At 43.1% G+C, this 21,507-nt stretch overlaps 1 protein-coding gene across 8 annotated transcripts; it reads right to left on the bottom strand.

Annotated features, from left to right (window-relative positions):
- Positions 1-579: 579 nt before the first annotated feature.
- LOC147900369 (uncharacterized) lies at positions 580-19,788 on the bottom strand. Of its 8 annotated transcripts, none has more exons than XM_087376828.1 (9): positions 19,716-19,788; positions 17,325-17,821; positions 12,270-12,680; positions 4,343-4,404; positions 2,945-3,028; positions 2,705-2,798; positions 2,483-2,554; positions 2,261-2,371; positions 580-2,033 (listed from the first exon to the last, which is right to left on the bottom strand). In XM_087376828.1, exons 2-9 carry the CDS (start codon positions 17,757-17,759, stop codon positions 1,158-1,160), a joined length of 2,145 nt encoding a protein of 714 aa, XP_087232954.1. In that variant the 5' UTR covers positions 17,760-17,821; positions 19,716-19,788; the 3' UTR covers positions 580-1,157. The 8 variants fall into 8 exon arrangements, with proteins under 8 accessions (XP_087232954.1, XP_087232952.1, XP_087232956.1 ...); XM_087376826.1 differs by lacking the exon at positions 19,716-19,788 and adding an exon at positions 19,270-19,645; XM_087376830.1 differs by lacking the exon at positions 19,716-19,788 and adding an exon at positions 19,236-19,645 and having other exon boundaries at positions 17,334-17,821.
- Between the last annotated feature and the right edge of the window lie 1,719 nt (positions 19,789-21,507).

Here is a 21,507-nt window from a genome sequence, read left to right on the forward strand (position 1 = left end):
CATGGGCATGGGCATGGGCATGGGCATGCATGCAAGCAGCAAGATTCTCCAAAATGAAAACTCCATCAAAAACCACGAGCGCAACCAATCATTTACGTGGGCATGGACATGCATGCAAGCAGATTCAGCAACATCCGCAATCAGTCACCACGAGTTTAAAACCTATTAGGCAGATAATAAAATTCACTTTCAAATAGGATATATCTAAATAAGCACAGCTGCAATGTAACAACCACACCAACTTGGCATTGATATTTATGTAGACTGGCAAAGCTGTTAACTCAAGGGAACTCAAAATAGCCATGAATTGAGAGAAAGGAAGCTTCATGAAAACAGGACAAGAAGCAACCAAAAGAGGTCGGCCCGGGGGTTGGGGAGGGGGAAGACAGAGAGCGCGAGAGAGAGAGAGGTCTAAACCAACCTCCATAGTCGCTACACATTTACAATCTATCAAAGATCATATAGAGAGCAATTCAAAAGCCTGCACACTAATTTAAAAGAGTGACACTTTTCATATAGAGAGCAATTCAAAAGCCTGCACACTAACTAATTCAAAAGAGTGACACTTTTCACTTTGGGGAAACGCAGACCAGCCATGAACCGCCGTAAATATAATAAAAGCAAGAAAGAGGCAACCAAATAACGAAGAGCATCAAAGTTTTTGTTCAAACTAGCATGAGAACTTTGATAGTGGTTTTCACAATGCTACATATACTGCAACAGCATCATAATATCAATTTAGGCACTAAAAGAACATTCTTGTTATGTACATGACGACAACAAAGAGTTGCATCCCCTACCAACTTTCTTCTAGAGTGAAGACTCGAAATCTGGTTTGAAGGGCATCCATGCCTCGTTATTCCACATCTAAGAATAGCAGAGCAAACCGCTATAGATCTGAAAAGGTGCCATGGCACTTCATGACTAGCTCTTTCACTGCATATAGGTCACATCCTTAAACCAGATTTTATGATATAGCCTTTTGCAACGTCAGCATCTTTGCCAAATACACACTCCAACAAACCGTTGTGCAAAAATCTGACTCCTAGATTGTAACAAAATCACAAAAGATAATCATTTAGGAGACATCATAGAGGTGAAGCAGACAAGTAGGATGGCCTGTGCCTTGCACATTAGAAGAAAATTCTCTGTCAAAATCACGAGTGCACTGCCACATCTGAAACAACTGGAGACATATCATGATCGCTCTTGATGGCACGTTTAAACGATTCATTCCCAACATTTTCATTTCTCAGACGAAAGGAGGGTGTTGAAGCCTTGAGCCGTTCTTTCTTAATGGTTTTGGTGGCCTTGGCGTCATGATTCTCCTCCTTTGCTACTTGCTGCAGTGATCGTCCAGTCTTTGCTTTGGTTCCATTTGTAAGATCAGCAGAAATAGATTTTGACCTGCTAGAATCCCTCTTCTGCACGCCTTTGCTGCTGCTGCTGGTTAGATTGTCATCCTTGGCTGAGACATCGGCAGGTCCAGACGGTGCTACTAAATCAGGTTCTGGAGCAGCATCTATACGAACAGAACTCACATCCTCCTCAGAAACTTTGTCCGTGCACGTAATGCTCTCTTCCGGTTCATTCACATTTTCATGAACCTGTTCTGCAATAACCTCTTCATCATTTGGATGTACACAGGCTGCTTTCCCTACTTCAGAGCTTTCTCTCAGTTGGGTTGATTCATTAGATCCATTAACAATAGTCACAGATGAACTGGCAGGGCACGTTGCATCATGATTTGGCATTTCAATGCTTTCAAGGACTTTGGCCTTCATCGACTTGTCAGACGTCAATCTGGATAGAGTTCTCCGTACTGGTTTCTTTAAGTTCTCCATGCTGCTCTTACATTGGCCCTTATCAGCATTTTCATCTGTTGCCCTCTGCAAACTGTCACTGCTGGTATTTTCCGGTTCAAGGTCTGAAGCATTTGACCGACCAGACCTACCATTTGTACCCTCGGAATCTACACCAATAGAACTACTCCGTCTTCCAAACTTAGGCGACTTGGCACGAGTTGTGGGAATCTGGGTATCATGCAAACATCATTCAGCTAGATAGTTCAAAGCATCAAAGTCCCAGACATAAACGAAACCACCATTTTCATCTAGAAAGTAGTCACAGAACAGTCTGTGCATCAGATGTTCCTTCGTCAGGGGTAAAGAACTAGAAAATAGACACATTGAGCTGAATGCACTAATCAGAAATATCATTACTACAGCAGAATATAATTTGAAAACGACAAAAAGCTCACTTTTTTTAGTTCTACTTTGGGTGGTGCCCCCTCACGATAGAAAGTAGGCATTGGAGTGGCCTTAAATGTCAGACTTTTTCTTAGCTGTTTGATCTCCGCTTCCATTTCTTCCTGCAGAACATCATGACCACAATACAATCAGAACCTCAGAACATGCACGGACAGAAAAACAAGGGAAACAACCTTTGTTATCAGTGCATTAGAATACATAGTTTGCCGTACCTTGGTCTTGGCTTGGATCTGGTTCTTTTCTTCCTCCTTGGCAACATGCATCTCCTCTAGTTTTGTGTAAAACTACATCAGACAGGGAAGCCAAATCAGCTTGCTAACCTGGAGCCTCTGCAGCTTTCCAGCAGACGCTTATAAATGTATGTTCATGATAGAAGGATATCCTAGACTTGCTCCCAAGACTGTGTGCGACCCAATTCAACAAACTCGAAATACCTGTTTCCGCTTCTCCGCACGTTCATCACATTTGAAGCTGAAACCAATTGCATTCATGCCACTTGTAAGCTTTGCCCTAGGAGCCTTGGATCCCCTGGGCAGAGTTAAGATGGCCTAAACAACATTTAGTCGAGATATATAGCCTACGTAGTACATGTTTGTCAAACTACATCCTGAGCTATATACTATCAAACACAGAATTGCAGCTTACAGCTACAAAAATATTGAGCAAAAGGATACACAGAAGATATGGACTGCACATCATCATCATCAGCTTTCAACTCCTCGGTAACATTGCTCTTGACTAGGGATTCCTCCACAGGCCTGCAGAAAAACATAAATTGCTCAAGTCTGATAATACAGCTTGTCTAGAATGTCACTGAAGTAAAACCCATGAGAAAACACTTGTTACTAACGCACTTTCACCCTCTGAATAAAATCCATTATCAGCTTTGGTGAGACATAGGGAAGGTATAAGTTTGAGTGGTTTTCACGTTTTGTGTGTCAGGTCTTTGAACTAAGGAGAGCTGGGCGACAGGGGGTGAGCACGCCATGCAAATGGCTCCAATTTTATATGGCATCTCATGGGTGGCCACTTTACATTCCTTGAGAATGCAACCTTTGGTGAGTGATTTTCAGATTTGTGGGCGAGGTCTTTGAACTAAGGAGCAGCTAGAACACATGCAGTGGGTACGCCATGCACCCAGCTCCAGAACCACATGGCATCTCATTGGTAGCCACTTTATAATCCTTGACAAAGCCTTCCTCCATTGAGGAAGAATTTTAAAATGTGATACTAAGGCTCTTGCTTTGATGGTCTTAATATGCTTCCTCGAAGTTATGAGGGTTTAGTGACAGGACTGACAATAACGTCACTTACAATCACTTTAAGGCATTGATTTGCTGGAAGTCAGTATCCCTTGTCCCTTATGGTGCAGAATTTGGGCAGAGTGTATATGGATGTGTATTGCCTTTCTCAATACCATTTTCCTTCTTGTTGGACGTTCACATCCTCCTCCTGATCTCGTTCTTGTGTAAATACGTAACACAAAGGGCTGAAGACACTTTTTAAAGCTAAAGCCACAATATTCACTAGCGATTGAGAGCCACGCATATTCTTGAAGCACAAAACATCTTGACTATAACATTCCAAAGGATTGAGGACCATATACTATCAACCGAGGACACCATAATGGGCAGAAAGGTGGCATGGCCCATCGCAAGCATCAAATGGCATTACCATGCATTTAAGGACCTCGAATCAGTACTATTATAATACATGCAGACTACCAATATGTATACTTTGTTTGCTTTTCAAAAATGAGCCTTTTTTTCCTGGCAATATTACCACAGCATCATTGCTTTTCTATAATCTTAATCTGCAGATACGACTCTCTGGTCAACGCTATTGACGTTTAAAGGAAACATACTTTTCCAAAAGACTAATATGCAAACTATCAATTGCAACATCAATGCCAAAGACCAGCTACTTAGACATTTCCATGAAATCACCAACGCCCAACCAATAAACACTATGATCATGCAAAGGTAATCATATGCAATTCATGCTTCAATCGAGATGCCAAAACCAAGATCGTGTGAAATTTCATAGCAGCACATTAATCATGAAGCACTTACTTCACATTCTCTGAATGTAGTGATTTGACCGCAACAAACTTCGATCCTATCTTTTTTGAGACCTGTAGAATATCCAATACATGTGCTCCTTAGACAAAATTTAACACGATAGTGACTAACTCTAACCTCTCTTGAATACTGAACAAAATATCAAGTCGATTGCATCAATGTGCACCCACCACAAAACACATATCACAGCTTGAAAAAGCAACATCAAGAAGGCACACACCCAATTCATAAAGGGAAAGCTTAGCAAAGCAGTAAACTTTTGAACAAGTAGATCGAAATTCACCACAACTAGAGCATGTTTCTTCGTGTCAAATTACAAACGCATATGTACAAGACATTAAACACAGCAATACCATCAAGTAACTGACACATAAACCAATTAAACATGAAGAGATTTGAAGTAGTAATGTCTTCAATTTACTCATATGGCATATGTTTCCTTCATGAAACTTCACAGATTTAATCAACTCAAATTTTTATTAACTTGGCACTAGTAAACCTTGTGGGGAGGCTCTTTCCCTAAGGTGGCAAAATCATGCCACTTGGCGTGTTTGCATGTGTAGGTGAATGTGACGTTTCTGGAAGCAGTATTCAGGTGCTCCAGCTTCTTCTCTTCCATTCGGTTTGTGATCCATCCTCAGCTCTGCTGTGATTGGGACAATCACCTGGCAGATTCGACCAGATTGGAGACGTCGCTGGGAAAGACCAACTCATCTCGGTTACATATATGATGCAGTGGCTCGTGCTTCTACTGCCTGTGTCACAGTTATTGTAGATAAGCTTGTGAAGACTTGTGTAGCTTTCTTCATCAGTTTGTGTGGGCTCTGTGCCAGCCCTTATTCGGATTTTCCAAGAGTGGTGATATTCTGCAAGTGTCATAGAATAGAGTCTCTACGTGAGACTTAGGTAGTTCTTTCTATCAAGTGCCTTTGTGGCAGGTCCATACATACAAAGAAAGTAAAGTTACCACTTAGAGTGAAGTACCCGGAATGTTTGTGTCTCTAGAGGATATACATGACATGCCATTGGCACGTTTTAGTCCCAATAGCACCAATGGTCCCTTGCCTATGACAAGCACTACTCCCAAAAGTGATTGGCTGTTGCAAGCCACCTCGACAAGATCGAGAGGCAAGTTACTGATCTTTAACGAGCTTATAGCTGGCGCAAGGATTTTTAATGTAAAAACAAAGGTAAGAAAGAGCGTAAACAAAAATTATATAAGCACTCTTAGAAGCCCAAAGAGAGAGAGAGAGAGAGAGAGAGAGAGAGAGAGGTTTATTCACATTCTTAGAACCCCCAAAACAGTCTATGAGACAAAATGCTTCCACCTCCCACTAAAGAAAAACAACAAAATGCAAGGTTAAAATCAGTTGCAGTGCAATACACAATATGACTAAGGTGTTATCATAATGGAAATAGATGTATTGAGCTGGTCCACCTTTGGATAAAGAAAGTAAAGTTTAGAGTGAAGTACCCGGAATGTTTGTGTCTCTAGAGCATCTACATGACATGCCATTGGCACGTTTTAGTCCCAATAGCACCAATAGTCCCTATGCCTATGACAAGCACTACTCCCAAAAGTGATTGGCTGTTGCAAGCCACCTCGACAAGATCGAGAGGCAAGTTACTGATCTTTAACGAGCTTATAGCTGGCGCAAGGCTCCTTGCAATCGGGTGGGTGTGGCCTTGTGGGAATGGTCATCTGTCCTGCCCAGCTTAAGCTAAGGTTCTGCAAGTACGAACAACAGAGGGGTAGTATGTAAGGCCCCATCTCACTACACTCAATTTTTGCTTCCATGATTATGTTCCACATTTTTTTTATTTTCTTTTGGCATCAAAACATTGAAATTTGATAGTGACCATTTTTGTAGGGGAAATATCTATGGGAAGATTATTTATTTTGGGAAAAGTCTATATGGAAGAGTTGTAGCCTTTCTGACACGCTACAATTTTGATGCTTTATACTTTTCGTGATTCATGAGGAAATAGTGACTCAAAGGTTGGGAAAAAGTGCTCGATTGCTTTTTGTTCTCTGATTTACGTGATTACAAAACACTGATTTGAGGCCCAAGGTGGTGGATTTTGGCAAAAAAGTGATGATGACCAATGTCATAGGAAATCGAAAGGTCATACTATTGATTATTTCCAGATTTCACACTGTTTGGGAGATACGGGCCTCTGAACAAGGCTGATTTTCTAGTGCTTTTTTTTAGGAAACTTGGTAAATCGCAACGGTGATCTATTTCTAGAAGGGGGGCTGAATTTGGAAAAGCACATTTGCATGTCAAAAAGATAGATTTTTCTGATCGTCAAGAATGCATGCAATTTTGCTTTTCGTGTGCAAATTTCGAGGCTGGTTTCGAAGAAGAGCCAGGTTCTCGAGGAACACGAGCAGAATTCGAGATCCAGATTGAGATTGAGATACCTACCTTGAGATTGAGATACCGACCTCCCACTGTGATTGAGACTGAGATTGTGATTGAGCGTGAGATTGCGATTGAGATTGAGATTGAGATATTGGAGGTAGGGGGAGGTAGGGCACGGGAGTGATAGGGACGGTACATCCTTCGTCCTACGAAAAGATTTATCTTGTAAAGGATCTCTTAAATAAAGATATTCTTTTTCTCCAATTTTGAATTGCTATTTTGTGTGAAATCTCGACTTCTGCGACTTGGCTCCTCACATATTATGAGTACTTGTTCACATGCACTGCTAATACAAAAAATCTGCTAATCTAGATCTAGACAAGGGAACAAGATCAATGTGTGGATCTTTAGTTGAGAGAGTCAAAAAAAAAACACCATGGTTTGCTACAGGTCAAAAATTGAGGTAGAGTCGCCATTTGTGATCGATGGCTGCTTCTTTGAAGTGATGTATTTCATTTCGGGACCTTCTCCTTGCAGCCATTTTATTCGTAAGGGATTTTGCTGTCTAAATATGCTAGTAAAACTTTGTTGTGATTTGAGTGGGTTGGTTTGGGTTTGGTGGTAGACTAAGAAATTGGCTTTACATTTCACAAATTTTAAAACTTTATTGGAGCAAGGACTAGGAACGTACATTTCACGAATTTTGAAAACTATATTTGGAGCTAGGACTAGGAAGGTATATTTGGTTAAGTGGGTACAATAACTGTGATACATGAGCGCACACCTACCTTAGGAGATGATTGGGTGGACAGCCCTCACTGGATTTTTTCTTCTGCCTCTCAGAGGTCTCCTGCCTCTCCTCTCATGACTGCCATCCTCAATGCTTGGGGGAGCTTCAGGAACACTCTTCGAAGGGTTCTGCCCTCTACCCTTGAAGAGATTGATAGGCAGCCAATCATTTGGAACGATAGTATACATGATGAGCATGGCAGACCTCTGGGCACTTCCCGTTATATGCAATAGTCTGGATAGGAGAGAGGCCCCGCCTACACAGTAGGCACTTGGAAGGCTTTTATCAAGCTACCTGAGGATCAGAGACTACAGTCCATGAGTCACCTCAGAGGGATAGCACGCAGGATTCAGCAGATAGATGCAGCCATCCCGGTGGAATGGACAATTGAGGTGCCTATTACTTCCACCACTTGGATGGGAGCTTTTTCGAGGACAGCAGTTCCTCTACAGGTGATCGCTCTTCGAGGTTTCGGGGAAGATGCTTTGGTCTTTGACGTTGGGGATGGAGGTACACTCTCTAGATCCACGGATGATATTCTTCTAGAGGTTGCCTTTCAACCTGTCAGGATTGCTGGTTTTGTGGACCATGGAGCGGGCTTGCAATGGTACTTAGACCCCGACCCTCTGCTCTTGGCCCTGGGATCCTGGAGGTTGTGGTTATATGGAGGTGCACCTATCAGGTGCTTGCAGTGGGACCCAGGAGAGTGGGAGTGGATAGATCATGGGCACCGAGAGAGGGGGATTCCCTTCTTTCGTTTCACGGTTGGTAATGCCAGGAGATTTCAGCTGAGCAGTAGAGGTTGGATTCCCTCCAGAGCCCCCCATTGGGATAGTTTCTTCATCACTGCAGATTTGCATAGGAATTTCTGGAGGAGGCTCTGGAAATCCCTCAGAAATAGAAAGATCACTCTTTTCTTTTGGCTTTTTATTCATGGAGGGATTGCAATGAACTTGTGGAGATCACGATTTGGGGCTGATCCCACTTGCCCTCGTTGTCATTCTACAGAGGAGTCAGCGCGACATTGCCTTTGGGACTGCAATCAAGCGAGAATTGTTTGGAAAGGAGTTGCTCGGATACTCAGCATTTTTCATACTTCCCCTTTTCTTCATGACTTAGGGCTTGGTCGCATGGTTATCCCTTACTGGGCCCTAGGTGTTTTATGAGGGTGAGCCTTCTTCTTGGGCACTCTCGATCGGCCAACAGGAGATAGAGCCCTGCTCTCTTCAAGATGTACCACATATACCTTTCAGAGCTTCACATGCTTCAGTGGACACCTCTTGGGAGATTTTGGCTAGCATTTCCTCTTGGCGCATTTGGAGAGCCAGATGCACAGAGGCCTTGGATGACACCCAGATACACCCATCACAAGTATTCACGGGTATTTGGAGTGACACGGTTCACACTTTAATAGCCATATGGGATAGCATGCAAGGCCCTTCACGGGCAGCCTCTTCTAGGAGGACTGTATTTCTTCGAGTTTGGAGGGGTTCTCCCTTTTTCTCGGAGGTTGCTACCGGATTGAGATGGCACTATCAGCCCCAATCCTTTCTTTTTGGCTCTTGAGCTTTTCATGCGTTGCATGGTGTATCCCGTATTCCCGTATGGAGCTTGCTCTAACGGTTTTCTTTAATACTTAATAGAAGTCTCTTTTTTGCCCAAAAAAAAATTGTGATACATGAGCCAGATTAAACCTAAGAGACTTAAATATTATTTGGCATTGTCTTGATTACGGAAAAATTAACACATCCTATGATCATCGAGAGACCTTTTAGAAAGGGCATAGAATTGCTAACAAAATCTTGTGCTCTAAAATTTGGAAAGTATGTGATGTAACTGTGGACAAGTCATACACAATTCTAATGATTTTTTAATATAACTTGGACTTAGGGGCTCCGGACGTGCAAAGATTAAGCAGCTGACAAAAGAGGGACTTATGGACGAATTAGAGGACGACTTTTGCTTCTCCTATGTTAGCCATGCTTGTGCTACAAACCGTCATAGCAGAAGGAGCTCTTCGATGGTGGATACACCATCACCGAACGTCTAGTTTTAGAATGGACTCGTACATTTTCAATTGCTAGCATGGAAGATGGCATCTAAGATATCGCAATGTGTCACTACCTAACACCATTACAATAACTAGGACAACCTTTGGCATCTCCTTCAAGAATAGACTATAAATTGTAAAAGATCAAACTTTCCAAGTAAATATCCAAAAAAAAAGAGCAAACACCCTATTTTCCATACTTAATAGAAGTCTATTGCACATAAAAAACAAAAACAAATTAGCTAGTTGTATCTTTGCCTTGAATAGATTTAGTTTTGATGTTGCATTTGTAAAAGCTCATGGAACATGAAAGTTCCTTGATCTACAGGCTACCACAGAAACATAACTTGCCATGGGCTCCTCTATGCCTTGAAGATGTTTTGAGGACCCAGGACTCAAGCTCCACCTTCCACTAAGCCAAATACAAAAGAGCCCGTGCAGCCTTGTGATGGGCGGGCAACGTACTCTGCATCCTACAACCCTTTGGTGGGCATCTGGCTCAAATTTTAGACCTTGTATAAACATACATTTTGGTTTATTGGTTCAATTTCCAAACCAGCTCCTTGCAATTGCTCATGGGTTCTTCTAAGCAATAAGCCAAGAACCCAAGGAAGCAAGCACTCGTAAGGGCCTAGTCTGCACAGTGCCATAGTGGACAAGTATGTTAGGCTCAAGAAAATGCCAAAGGTTAACTCTAGTTTTGACCTCAAGGTCGATCAAACAGTAAAGAATTACTCAGTGTTTAGCTAGACATAGTCCATAACCTATTATGGCAAGAGATCAATCATTTAGAGTGTTCCTCAACATTGAGAGAACGAGGCCACCTAACATTGACGAGCAAAAACAAGCGAAAACTGTCTACACCCATTTCTACCTCAACTTGCATTTGAAATAGGTGTTTGCTCCAAGTGGTCAATGCACTAGCAAAACGAGAGTAGCGTACCAAACAAATACACCAAATCGTCTTCAACGTGCCTGGCTTGTGAAGAGAGAGTGGGGTGTGTTATCTTCAACATTCACCAGCATGAGTAATCACTTGCCAAAAGCACGAGCAATTGTAGCCAAGCGGAAACTATCTACACCCATTATCTTCAACACTCACTAGCATGAGGAATCACTTGCCAAAAGCACGAGCAATAGTAGCCAAGCGGAAACTGTCTACCCCCATTATCTACCTCAACTTGCATTTGAAATAGGTGTCTGCTCCAAGTGGTCAATGCTCTAACAAAACAAGAGTAACATATCAAACAAAGACACCACATCGTCTTCAGCCCTTGCTAGGCTTGTGAGTGCAAACTATTACAAGCATTCCAAGGAAACTAGAGTTGTAAAACCGATGATGAAATCCAAACACTTTTATTAGAAAGAAAAGGCATTGTTCTCTTACAAATAGTCATAGTAGCTGCAAGGGTGCTTGGGTAACAAGATGTTGGTGGGTGCAAACCACACAGAAACTTGCCTTGGCTCAACGTGTAACTATCACTAGTAAGAGCCTTGGCTCAACGTGTAACTATCACTAGTAAGAGCAACACAGCTTGACATGGTCTAGGACTCTACAATGCTCAACACTAGACAATAGGTGGAATGAATTTTACTTTGGGTTCCCTACCTAAATAACCCTATGACTCTAGACTATTTGGTTCCAAGAACCACCATTTGTACTTTTATCAGGCACTTCTCAAAGCCACTGACGTAGACCACCTCACTTGCATAGCTACCACTGGTCTAGAGAGTGGGATGTGTTATCTTCAACATTCACTAGCATGAGGAGTCACTTGCCAAAAGCACGAGCAATTGTAGCCAGCAGGTAGAGTCTGTTTTGAGCTATGTCATCTTCAGCACATATACATAGCAACCCCTTGCCAAATTTGCAAACGTGCCTATACTTCTTCTCTATGTTCAGTGTTGGTCACGAAGAAGTATGTGAATAGCAAAGGCCCCTATTCAGAACTGAGACTAATGAGTGTTTTAAGAATAAAGAAGCGTTGACTAATTAGGATGCCAAGCAGCAGTCAGAAATAGAGGCCAACAAAGATACCAGACTTAGGACTGTATTCTGACCCTGTTCAAGATTCAGCATTTGGTCACAATGCAACACAAATTACAAGCAACTGCAGCAGCCTCTGAGTTCTCAAATTTAAAATCAGAGAGACTTGTAAATCAACCTGTAGCCGCAAGCATGTATGCATGTGCACACAATTACTTATCGGCTTATTTATTCATTAAGGTAATGTAGGATTAGGTAAATATTAGGCACACTAACAATTTTAAGCTTACGATTGCCACAATCACCACAACATTACAAATGATTAAGTGCAATCATCCACACACGGGACTAGTTACAATGACAAGCCAGCAGGATCCAACAGGCATATGTAGGTCATCTATTCTTGGAGATGGTGATCACAATGCAGGTCATCTTTTCCTGTAAGCAATGTAAACAACAAGCAACCACAGAAGCTCATAATCAATGTTTCACAAAAAGCATAAGGCCTTTAACCCTTGTGATCATCACCACTCATCACAACAATACAAATTATCAACTTTAACATCCACACAAAGTCCTTGTTACTATCGCAATACAGAACCCCACAGGTGTATCTTTTCTTGGTCATGATCATGGCTACAACAGCATATCTAACTGTGAATCAAACAGCAGAACTTGCTGATAGTCGTGTTCCACAAAGGAAGGTAAAAGCAAGCTAATGGTACCTGAAAGTCCTTCAGACAGGGGTTGCCAAGAGTGCCAGTCGAGCGACGAGGATGTGGTGACAGCATAGGAGCCTCGCCAACCACTGGACGGCCTCCAATCGATGCTCGTTTGTCAGTAGCAAGAGCAAAAGGCTGCGGCACTGTGAAGTTAGAGCGTGAGACACCAATGCTAAGGGACCGGCGGAATGCATTATTGGATGCTGGTGATGCTCTGTCAGCACCCTCATCTTCCACAGGAATCTTTTTCTTTCTTGAAGGCCCATCTGCTTGAGGTCTGCTTGTCGTTTTTGGTGCATGTTTTGATACAGTGGAAGAAGAAAGACGCATTTTAGATGCTTGAGCAGTGGAAAGCCCACCCTTCTTACTTGTTCCCGATTCAGAATTTGGTGCTTTGGTATCCAATTTCTGCCCCTGCAGCAGTAGTCAATATTTGTGTCATGCACTTTCAGCTTGAATAAACCTAAAAAGTAAATTCATTAATTCATCAAGACTGATCTGCCATCATGCCAACATTATTGCAGGCGTATAACACTGTTGGTAGAACTGATACTATTAGCATTGTGGCTAGTATCATGCAAATACTCTTCTTGCGCTGTTAGTGTATTTCATAATGAAAAAACTTACTATAACTCTAGCAAAGTAGTTAAGTATGACAAATAACTTGGCAGTCTTCAATTCATGAAATAAAAAAAACTTCTTTGTGTGAAAATTGGATCCTCCTTTAGTAAAATGTAATCAAATGTGGCAAGGCAAATTTCTTTGAAACAAGTGAAGTAATATCACACATTTCAAACCGATGTAAGCCATGAAATAGGACAGCAAATAAAGCTGAATATATGTTAGTCCCCAAAAACCCATCTATAAACAACTTAGATCGATATGCTCATGGTCAATAACCTTCGAAGGAACTACATGGGTTATTGACAACCTTGACAAGTTGGGCGGATTGTTTGTTCAATGGAGAGTGAAGAACTTCCAGACAAACAAAGGAAGAACAGTCATTACAAAGCCATGCTAAGCCTTATTATGCTTGTTGATTGTGGAAGTTGGTGTCACTAACTTTGCAAAGATGGCAGTGCTAAGGAAGGCAAGTGACTTGGACAACTTTCCATGGAGTCCCAATTACATACGATGCTATAGGATTACATGGTAAACCCAATTGAAAACTCTGTGCCAAAGACTACGGAGCCACACGAACAAGAGAAGTTGCAAATTACCTTGATGTATTCAAGATTCAAACATGAGTGGAGCTCTGTAGAAGCTTAGTTTTGGAGACACCTCTTAGCAAATCTAGAGTTTCCAAAAGAGTTTTTTGAGGTAGGGATCTATGTGGATAAGCCAAAATAGGATTATCACTTCAAGATTATCGATTGTACGTAATACTAAATAGGTCGAAAAAGAACCTAGATGCTTGGTGCTAGGAAAGTTCAAAAATGTACATATCTAGAGAATCCAAGAACATGCCCAAATTCATCCTCTAAAAACACAACACAATTTGCAGTTTCAACATCATGACAATCACTCACAAGATTGGAAACCACAAACTTCATCACGCAAAGCAAGAACAAGCTACTATGACATCCGCACCAACATCACAAGCACCCAACAATGGGTGTAGACCATGGTATAAACATATGCTCTCACACATACATGTCCACACACCTACACATACTTGAGCATTCATTTATTCAAAGGTCTTCGTACTAAATTTATGTTAGCACTCTGAAGGTGAAGGGCAAACTTTGTCATGTCAAAGGCTAGCACTCAAGAAGAAGGTTAAGCTACAATTGCTTGTGAAGACTACGATTTCATTCTAGTCTCTCCCAAACGAACATATTTAAGCAAAAAATGATTAGACAAACTCGCTAATAGGAAAACACCCCACTTAAAATACAAAGAATTTATCGCAATATTAGCTAGTTGCAACATGGATGAAAACTTCACAAGTACAAAAATGTTCCTAGTTTTAAAGGGAGACAATGGATAGTCATCTATCAATTTTGTTTCAAGGCACAGGGATCGCACTCAACAGAAACACAACTCCAAAAATAGAGAGACAAGGCAAGACAGCTCCATTCTGATCCTCAAGAGTCTAAAGTCCTATCAACAGCTCTTCAAGCAAAAAAGGAGACTTCTCAAGTAGGTTCCTTTCACAAATGAGGAGAGGATCTTAAGGCACTTCTAGTGCAAAAATACTCAAGGGAGGATGGTATGTCTCCTTTGTTCTTTTGCACCTTCATGGAGCACATTTGTATCCAATCACACTTACTTTCAAACAACTTTTTTTTCCGGCAAGGGAACTCACCATGCACAGGGGGACAGTGGTAGCAATCACACTGTTGGAGATTCAAAGAGACTCTTTTAGTAGGAAAGACTGATGAGGAGCCTCATGAGAGTGTGGCGGCATCACTTGACAAGTCTCATTCAGGCCAATCCGCGCGGCAATGTGACAATCATTAGTGCCCATAAGTAGCATATCATTCACAAACAAAATAATGATCAGCATATCCCTCCCATCCTTCTTGATGTAGAGGGTGCTTTTAATTGTGGTCAAAAGCATCTATTTTAGCATACTAAGCTCAAGAAGCTTGCATTAAGCCATACAAGGATTTTCTTAATTTGCATACTTTGTGATGTTGACCACACGCCTATGAGTTGCTTCTTCCAAGAATTGCCCATTGTTGTTTTTATGTCCAACGGATGCACTCGCCAACCAAAATCACACACCTAATAGCAACCAGCCGAGCTTTGTACTTATCAATGGTACCATCAGCTTGGTGTTTTAACATGTATACGCACTTTGTGCCAATTGCCTTTTTACCAATAGGCAAATCCACCAAATCCCACGTGTGATTCTTTGCATAGGATCTATTTCAGCCTGCATCTAATGCACACTATCTGATGCATCCTCAAAAGAATAGCATTCATACCCTAAAAGAGGTTAACACAAGCTGAATCTGAAAAGTTACCCACATCAATATTTCTAGTGTCTCTGCATGTCCGACCAGAAGAGGATTAAGAAGCTTGCTCTCTTGGAGAGTATGAAGCAGCCAACCTGGGTTCTTGCTTCCTGCAAGGCTGAACCTTCCAGTACAACATCATCGACATCTTGCTGAAAAACAGGATATTCTTCCACTTGGGCTGTGTTGGGAAAATATTTTAGGGTCAACACCCCACCCATAAGCGCCCAAATGAGGAGAGCTCAAGGGCTTGATACCTCAGGATGCATAAAACTGTAGGGGGATGAGCTAAGGCTGCCAAGTGGGCAGCAAGATGGCTGCCCAATGAGCAGCAGACAGGGATCCTTCTTAGTGTTGATTTGGGGCAGCCGCATGGGCCACCCACATCAGCAGCAAGGGCTGGCATATGGGCATAAGAGCTGCAGCAGTGCGCAGCTAAAGAGGATCAGCAAAAGGGCTGCAACAGAGAGACAATTATCTGGTACAGCATGCACCGCAGGTACAGTAGATACTGCAGCAGGTCACAAGGACTGCCAGGTGGGTAGCAGGACCGAGCAACAGGAGCACCAAGAAGGGATGTCAGGGGCCACCTCTATAAGCCCACAGCAATAGACTCGTCGGCTGCCAGTATTGCAGCAGATACAAGGACTGGCAGGGCCAGCAATGGAGCACCAAGATGGGATGCCAGGGGCCGGCTTGGTAAGCCACACAGCAATAGACGGGTCGGCAGACCACAGTCTGAGGTAGGCAGAGCCCCAGGTCAAGGTAGGTGACAGACTGGCCGGCTAGTCTGCCTATTCAGTCGGATATTTCTGGGACTATCTGGCCAACAAAAAGGGCCCGATTTCAGGGTCCATGCATTCCAGAAGTCCCACCTGCAGGTCTCATATCAGCGTGAGGAGCAGAGGGAGACCAAGGGATCTACAAGTGTAGCATCCAGTCTCTGCAGATCACCTTCCAGGGTCGAGAGCATACCATTGCACAGTCCAGTATGCAAGGGTTTTAGGCATAGCACACAAAAGGACAGATCTACATCCTGTAGAAGAGCCAGATTGTGTTGCATGGGGAGGACAGCAGAGGACTTCAAAGTCCAACTAGAGCAGCCACTGAAGTCTGGCGGAGATGCATACGGTGATCTAAGTGAGTTTTCTATATATTATTATAATGTTAGAAAAATTAGTTGGGCATGAACAACTATGTGTGTGTGTGCCTATGTGTGGATCATTATAGCCCATTTCATGCATTTTTTTAAAGATATGGCAATATGTCAAACATACATCCCTTTCTTTATTCCACTGTGTCAGGGTTGGCTGTAGCAAGCTATCCATTTCTCTAACATGGTATCAAAGTAAAGCGTTTGATGAGCTCTGGTGTCTTGGAGATCAAGGCCTCCTTCAAAGCCTGCTTCAAACTGACGGGTGCTGGCCATGCCAAGGAGGAAGGAGCAGCCAGATTCAGGTTTGAAGCAGAAACGGGGTAAAAGACTTCAGGTCATCTATACCTGCAGATAGCAAGGAGCTTGTTTTGAAAGGGCATTAAAAGTAATATTGCCCTACGTATCGATGATCAAACAATGTGCTGGTCTTAAGTATCCCTAAGGAAGCCTTCTAGACCACTTGACTGGTTAGATCTATAATCCATGCAAATTCTGGAAGACAACCCTGAACAGTCCCTGAACAGTCTGCTATACACCCATTTTTAAATTCTGATCTATTGGCATCGGTACACACTCCAGGCAGATCTTGAATCAAACTTACAGCCCAAAGGACAACCAGGACAAAGCATCGTGAAAACCACACCCATGAAGAGAGTGAGATCTTTGTCTCACACACACCAATTTTTCACCTTCTTATCTATTGACATCGGTACACACTCAAGGCAGATCTTGAATCAAACTTACAGCCCAAATGACCACCAGCACAAAGCATCGTGAAAACCCACATCCATTAAGAGAGTGAGACCTTTATGTCTCCCCCATCATCCCCAAAAATAGAACTGAAAATTTGAACATTCAATACAAATAAAGGGTTTAGGTGTGCTTGGCAGGAAAGGTAAGACCACTAAAAGAGTTTACGATAGCCTCTAGAATCAAAACCTGTTTTACCTCCACATCAGATCCATTTGTCTCTTCCATGTGCGGAGCTCCATGATCCTCGGACAGCTTTCCATTTGAAGGCTCTTCAAATAGCTGCGAAGATTCATTTCCTACAGCTATTCCTGATTCAGACTCAAATTCCTGAGGTATAACTAAAAGGAGCCCATCAGCTTTCAATCCAGTAACTGCATCTGTTTCCTTCTTGCTGGATTCTTTGACGCTGAGACAATCCACCTCTTTAATTTCGGCATCATTGTGTGAATCATCGTCTCTCAGCTCATTAGTAAATCCATCGTCCCTAGTCAGCACTTCTGAGCAACCGTCACTATTTTGAGAAGTCTGAATCTCATTTTCCTTTGCTGAAACCAAATTTTCTTGCGAGAAATCTATAGTCCTGGCGACAGTCAAAGGATCATCGGGGGGCAACGGGTCCATTTTACAAATTAGGGTAAGAGCGCTGCTGCACTACTCTTGAGTCTTTGCCCAGAAATGCGTTTCTGCATTAAGGAAAGCAAACGCAAGATTAGGGGCAGCTAACAATGCTTTATGAAGTGCATTAGCTTTCAAGTTATCACAGAGCACTCTCCAAGTACTCCAAACCGAAAACGAAGCGGTCGTCTTTGCACAGACATACGAGAACTTAAACCAACGGTATTATCAACCAGCGACCACGAGGCAAGCATCAAACCAGAGTCCAACCCTTGTGTGTTAATTCTAACAATTGCAGGGAAATTTTTCAAATCCAACATGGTAAGCCTCAGCATGAAAACTTTCGAATCAAGGCCTACCAGAAAAACCATGTTTTGAGATGGGGGCATGACGAAAGATCGATTAGAATATCGTCACTACCTATAGAGAAGATGACCTCTAAACAGAAGAGGCGTTAGATCTGTAAGAACTACAGGCTTGGCACCAACTAGTCAAGCTTCGAACGAGAGAACAGACGTACCCTTCGGAGGTAAATCTACTTACGAGGCGTCCCAGTGCTCTACGGCATAATGTGAATCCCCGCTAAATCTATTACATTTTGTACGGAAGCTACGGAGTTCGAAGGTCGAGACTCGGAAGTCGGATTACTAGCAGGCATACCTGTCGACTGAAATTATGCCGATGGCCAAGGTAGTCTTGAGGACAGACTTAAGGGTTATATGAGCGGAAGATCGTTGACTGAGGACCCGTAGATCTGAGAAACTCACACCTGCGCCAGAAGCTTTTTGCACTTACGAAAGGCCGACAGTAACGACATTGATTCAGCTTTCGTGGTACCGACAAGCAGAGAGAGGCGAAAAGCATAGACGCTTGTGATTTCGGTGCAAAGCATTGGCTTTCCCCTAAGAGATAGATGGAGGTGGTAGATGATCCGATGAGGAGTTCACCTGGCGAGGAGTGGTACTCTCCAAGCAGCACGGGTGAGAGCAACGGCAATGCAGAGGGCACTCGCAAGGCTGCCAACGGCAGACGCGACTTGCAATGCAATTCAGAGACCAACGTGATCACGGTCTGAGCTCTGCGCCAGAAGCATCAACTCAAATCTCTGAGCCATTTTCGGTTTTCGTGCAGCATTCCACTGTTGATCTCTCCCTCCCTCTCTCCCTCTCCCTCTCTCTCTCGCTCTCGCTCTCCGTAAATCGGACTGATCTGCTTCCTATTCTGCGTGCTGGAGCTGAAATCGTATATGCTTGCACCGTCCCGGAGCTCCCGCGCGCAGCTTCCTCGCTATAGCCGCATCCTTTCGTGATCAGCTACCAGCTCATTCCGGCGCATGACTCCCTACTCTACGATGAAACTCAACCAGCCTGCTGCACTACCGGATCGTACGCACAGCACAGTTGACGCACTGCAAACCATATACGAAGCGAGGGAAAAACTGTCTCAAACGAGGGCTTATTAGATAAGTTTGGGTCTCCTCACAGAGATTCAGCAACCCTCCGAGGTGCGCACTCACTCTCACACACAGCCGCACGTCCCGCGCTGTCTCCTCTGATTCTCGCGGGCCTAGGTTACATCAGATGCATGTGCCAGAAGCTCGCGCCAGAAGCAAAAAGGGGCGAGGTACTGTAGGGAGATTCCTTGCGGGGGGGGGGGATGCGATGCGAGCTGAAGTGGAGGGGGGAGAGACAGGGGGGAAACATTAAATCAATGGATCATGGGCCGAGGTGGGAGTAATGCAGAGGTCGTGGGAGCCGGGGGGGGGGACCCGGATGGAGGTGACTAGCTGGGCAAGGGTGAAGGTGAAGCTATGGCGAGCAAGGTGTTTAAGCTATGGCTATGGCGAAGAAGAAGGGTTGAAGTAAAAAGCTATGGCGAACAGTGAAACTCAGCTATGGCGAACAGTGAAGAAGAAGAAGATGAAGAAGATGAAGACGAAGACCCTTTTGAAAAAGTTCTTACCCTCCGCCCCGTGAGCTTTTTCCCTTTCAAATTCCGCTTTGGACCCTATTACCATCCCGTAAACAGTTCCTTGCCGTGTTTGCCAGTTCGCAACGATTCAAAAAAGGCCAGCCAGGCCTGACCTTTTTAAAAGTTTGCTTCCCTTTAAAAGTTCAAACCTCAAGGTTTTTACAAGCTTTGCAAACAGTTAATCAGTTCGCAATCAGGTCCTCGGAATGCGGTCCCCAACCCTTTTCACGTTTACTCCTCTGCATTTCAAAAACTTTTATTCAAAAAAATCTTTGACGCTTTAAACTACCTTCCAGGACTATTGCCAACCCTCCGGGCCCAACTACGTGGGGCTTCCTGATCCCCGGTGCAAGATGGCCGCGCTTGATACACAACTGTCCCCCCTTTTCGAATGAGGACATGGTGACGTGTCGTCGGCATCAAATGTCCATCTTGGGTAAGCCATCCAGGGTGTGGACAACCCATAAAAGTGACAGTGTAAGAGTGCCATCTCATGTTTATCCAATCAAATGGGTAGAAGTTGCTCTCTGCAATGTCAAGTTATGTGTGAAATACAACACCACCCCCATGCCATTTCCCAGCTCAAGAGTCTAAACATGTGTGAATCCCTCCCAATAGAGGTGAAATTGCTCTATAAGCTAAAACCAGCTCAGCAAGTTTTGTTTGATCGCTTCCATCACTACAGATAACCCTTTCTCGGCCTTGAACTAGCTGGAATGAAGCAAAGATGCTAGAGCTCTAAATTACAGTGCAAACATCTACCTATTTTGTGATGTTAGGGGGTTCTTAGCATCTACCTATTTTGTGATGTTAGGGGGTTCAAATTTGCAAAGTGAAATGTTGTTTTCAATTATGTAACCAAATTTATCCACTCTATGTAGTAAAGATATCGAACACATTTCAAAACTCTACCTTAAGGTGTTTAAACCATCCTCCCATACGATTTTATGAACTCAATCACCCACCTCCAAAAGGACCCCCTCACACCTTCCTTCTCCCCTTTCATGAAAGCCGTGCCTTGTGTGTTTGTTGACACCTCACATCAATCATGGTTTTGGATGCTTGGTGACTTCTAGCATGTCTTTGACCTCCAATCGCATTGCCTCCTTGTTCACTCTTCATTCTACCCTTTATTCTAACTCATCTTGAGCTTGACTCTAGAACCTTGCTAGATTGTACCTTCCAACAAGCCTCTACAACGTTGACGATCATCCTTTCCAATCTGCCACGTCTTTTCAAATTTCTTCTCGATGTCTTTGCCAATTCATGTCTTTTTCTTTTAAATAGTTCATGTCCTTACAACTTTATAAGGGATCAAGATGAAGGCTTTTTCATGTTCGCGTGAAAATGTAAGAATGGCATAGTTTATGCATGAGTCTTAGGTGGATTCAAAACAAAATAATCAATTGTTGGTGATGTAACCCCATGCCTTTGAATTAAATCCTATAAATGTTTAAACCTTTCAAGGAGAGGGTCATCTAATTAGAGCCTCTTTAAGGGTCCACCATATACATGGTCAACTTTGCAAGGGAAGAAGTTAGAGGCTAGTTGGAGCAATCAATCAAGCAAGGTTGTAGAGTCGTGTTCAAGTTACGTTAAAGAGAACGTGGGACTGCATGTGAAGGTATAACACTAATTGGAGCCTAATCAAGAAAGTCTATGTTTGCATTATGACATGATTTACGAGAAGCTATACATTTCACCTCTTGCATTTTTTACATTGCTAGGGGGTCTTAGGGAGGGAGTTTTTTTTTGTCAAACACATGCTTGGGCTATGGGTTGG

The sequence above is a fragment of the Dipteris shenzhenensis genome, chromosome 7 (genome assembly GCF_047967505.1).
Source record: "Dipteris shenzhenensis isolate YYH24624 ecotype China chromosome 7, Dip_SZ_1.0, whole genome shotgun sequence".
NCBI lineage: Eukaryota > Viridiplantae > Streptophyta > Polypodiopsida > Gleicheniales > Dipteridaceae > Dipteris > Dipteris shenzhenensis.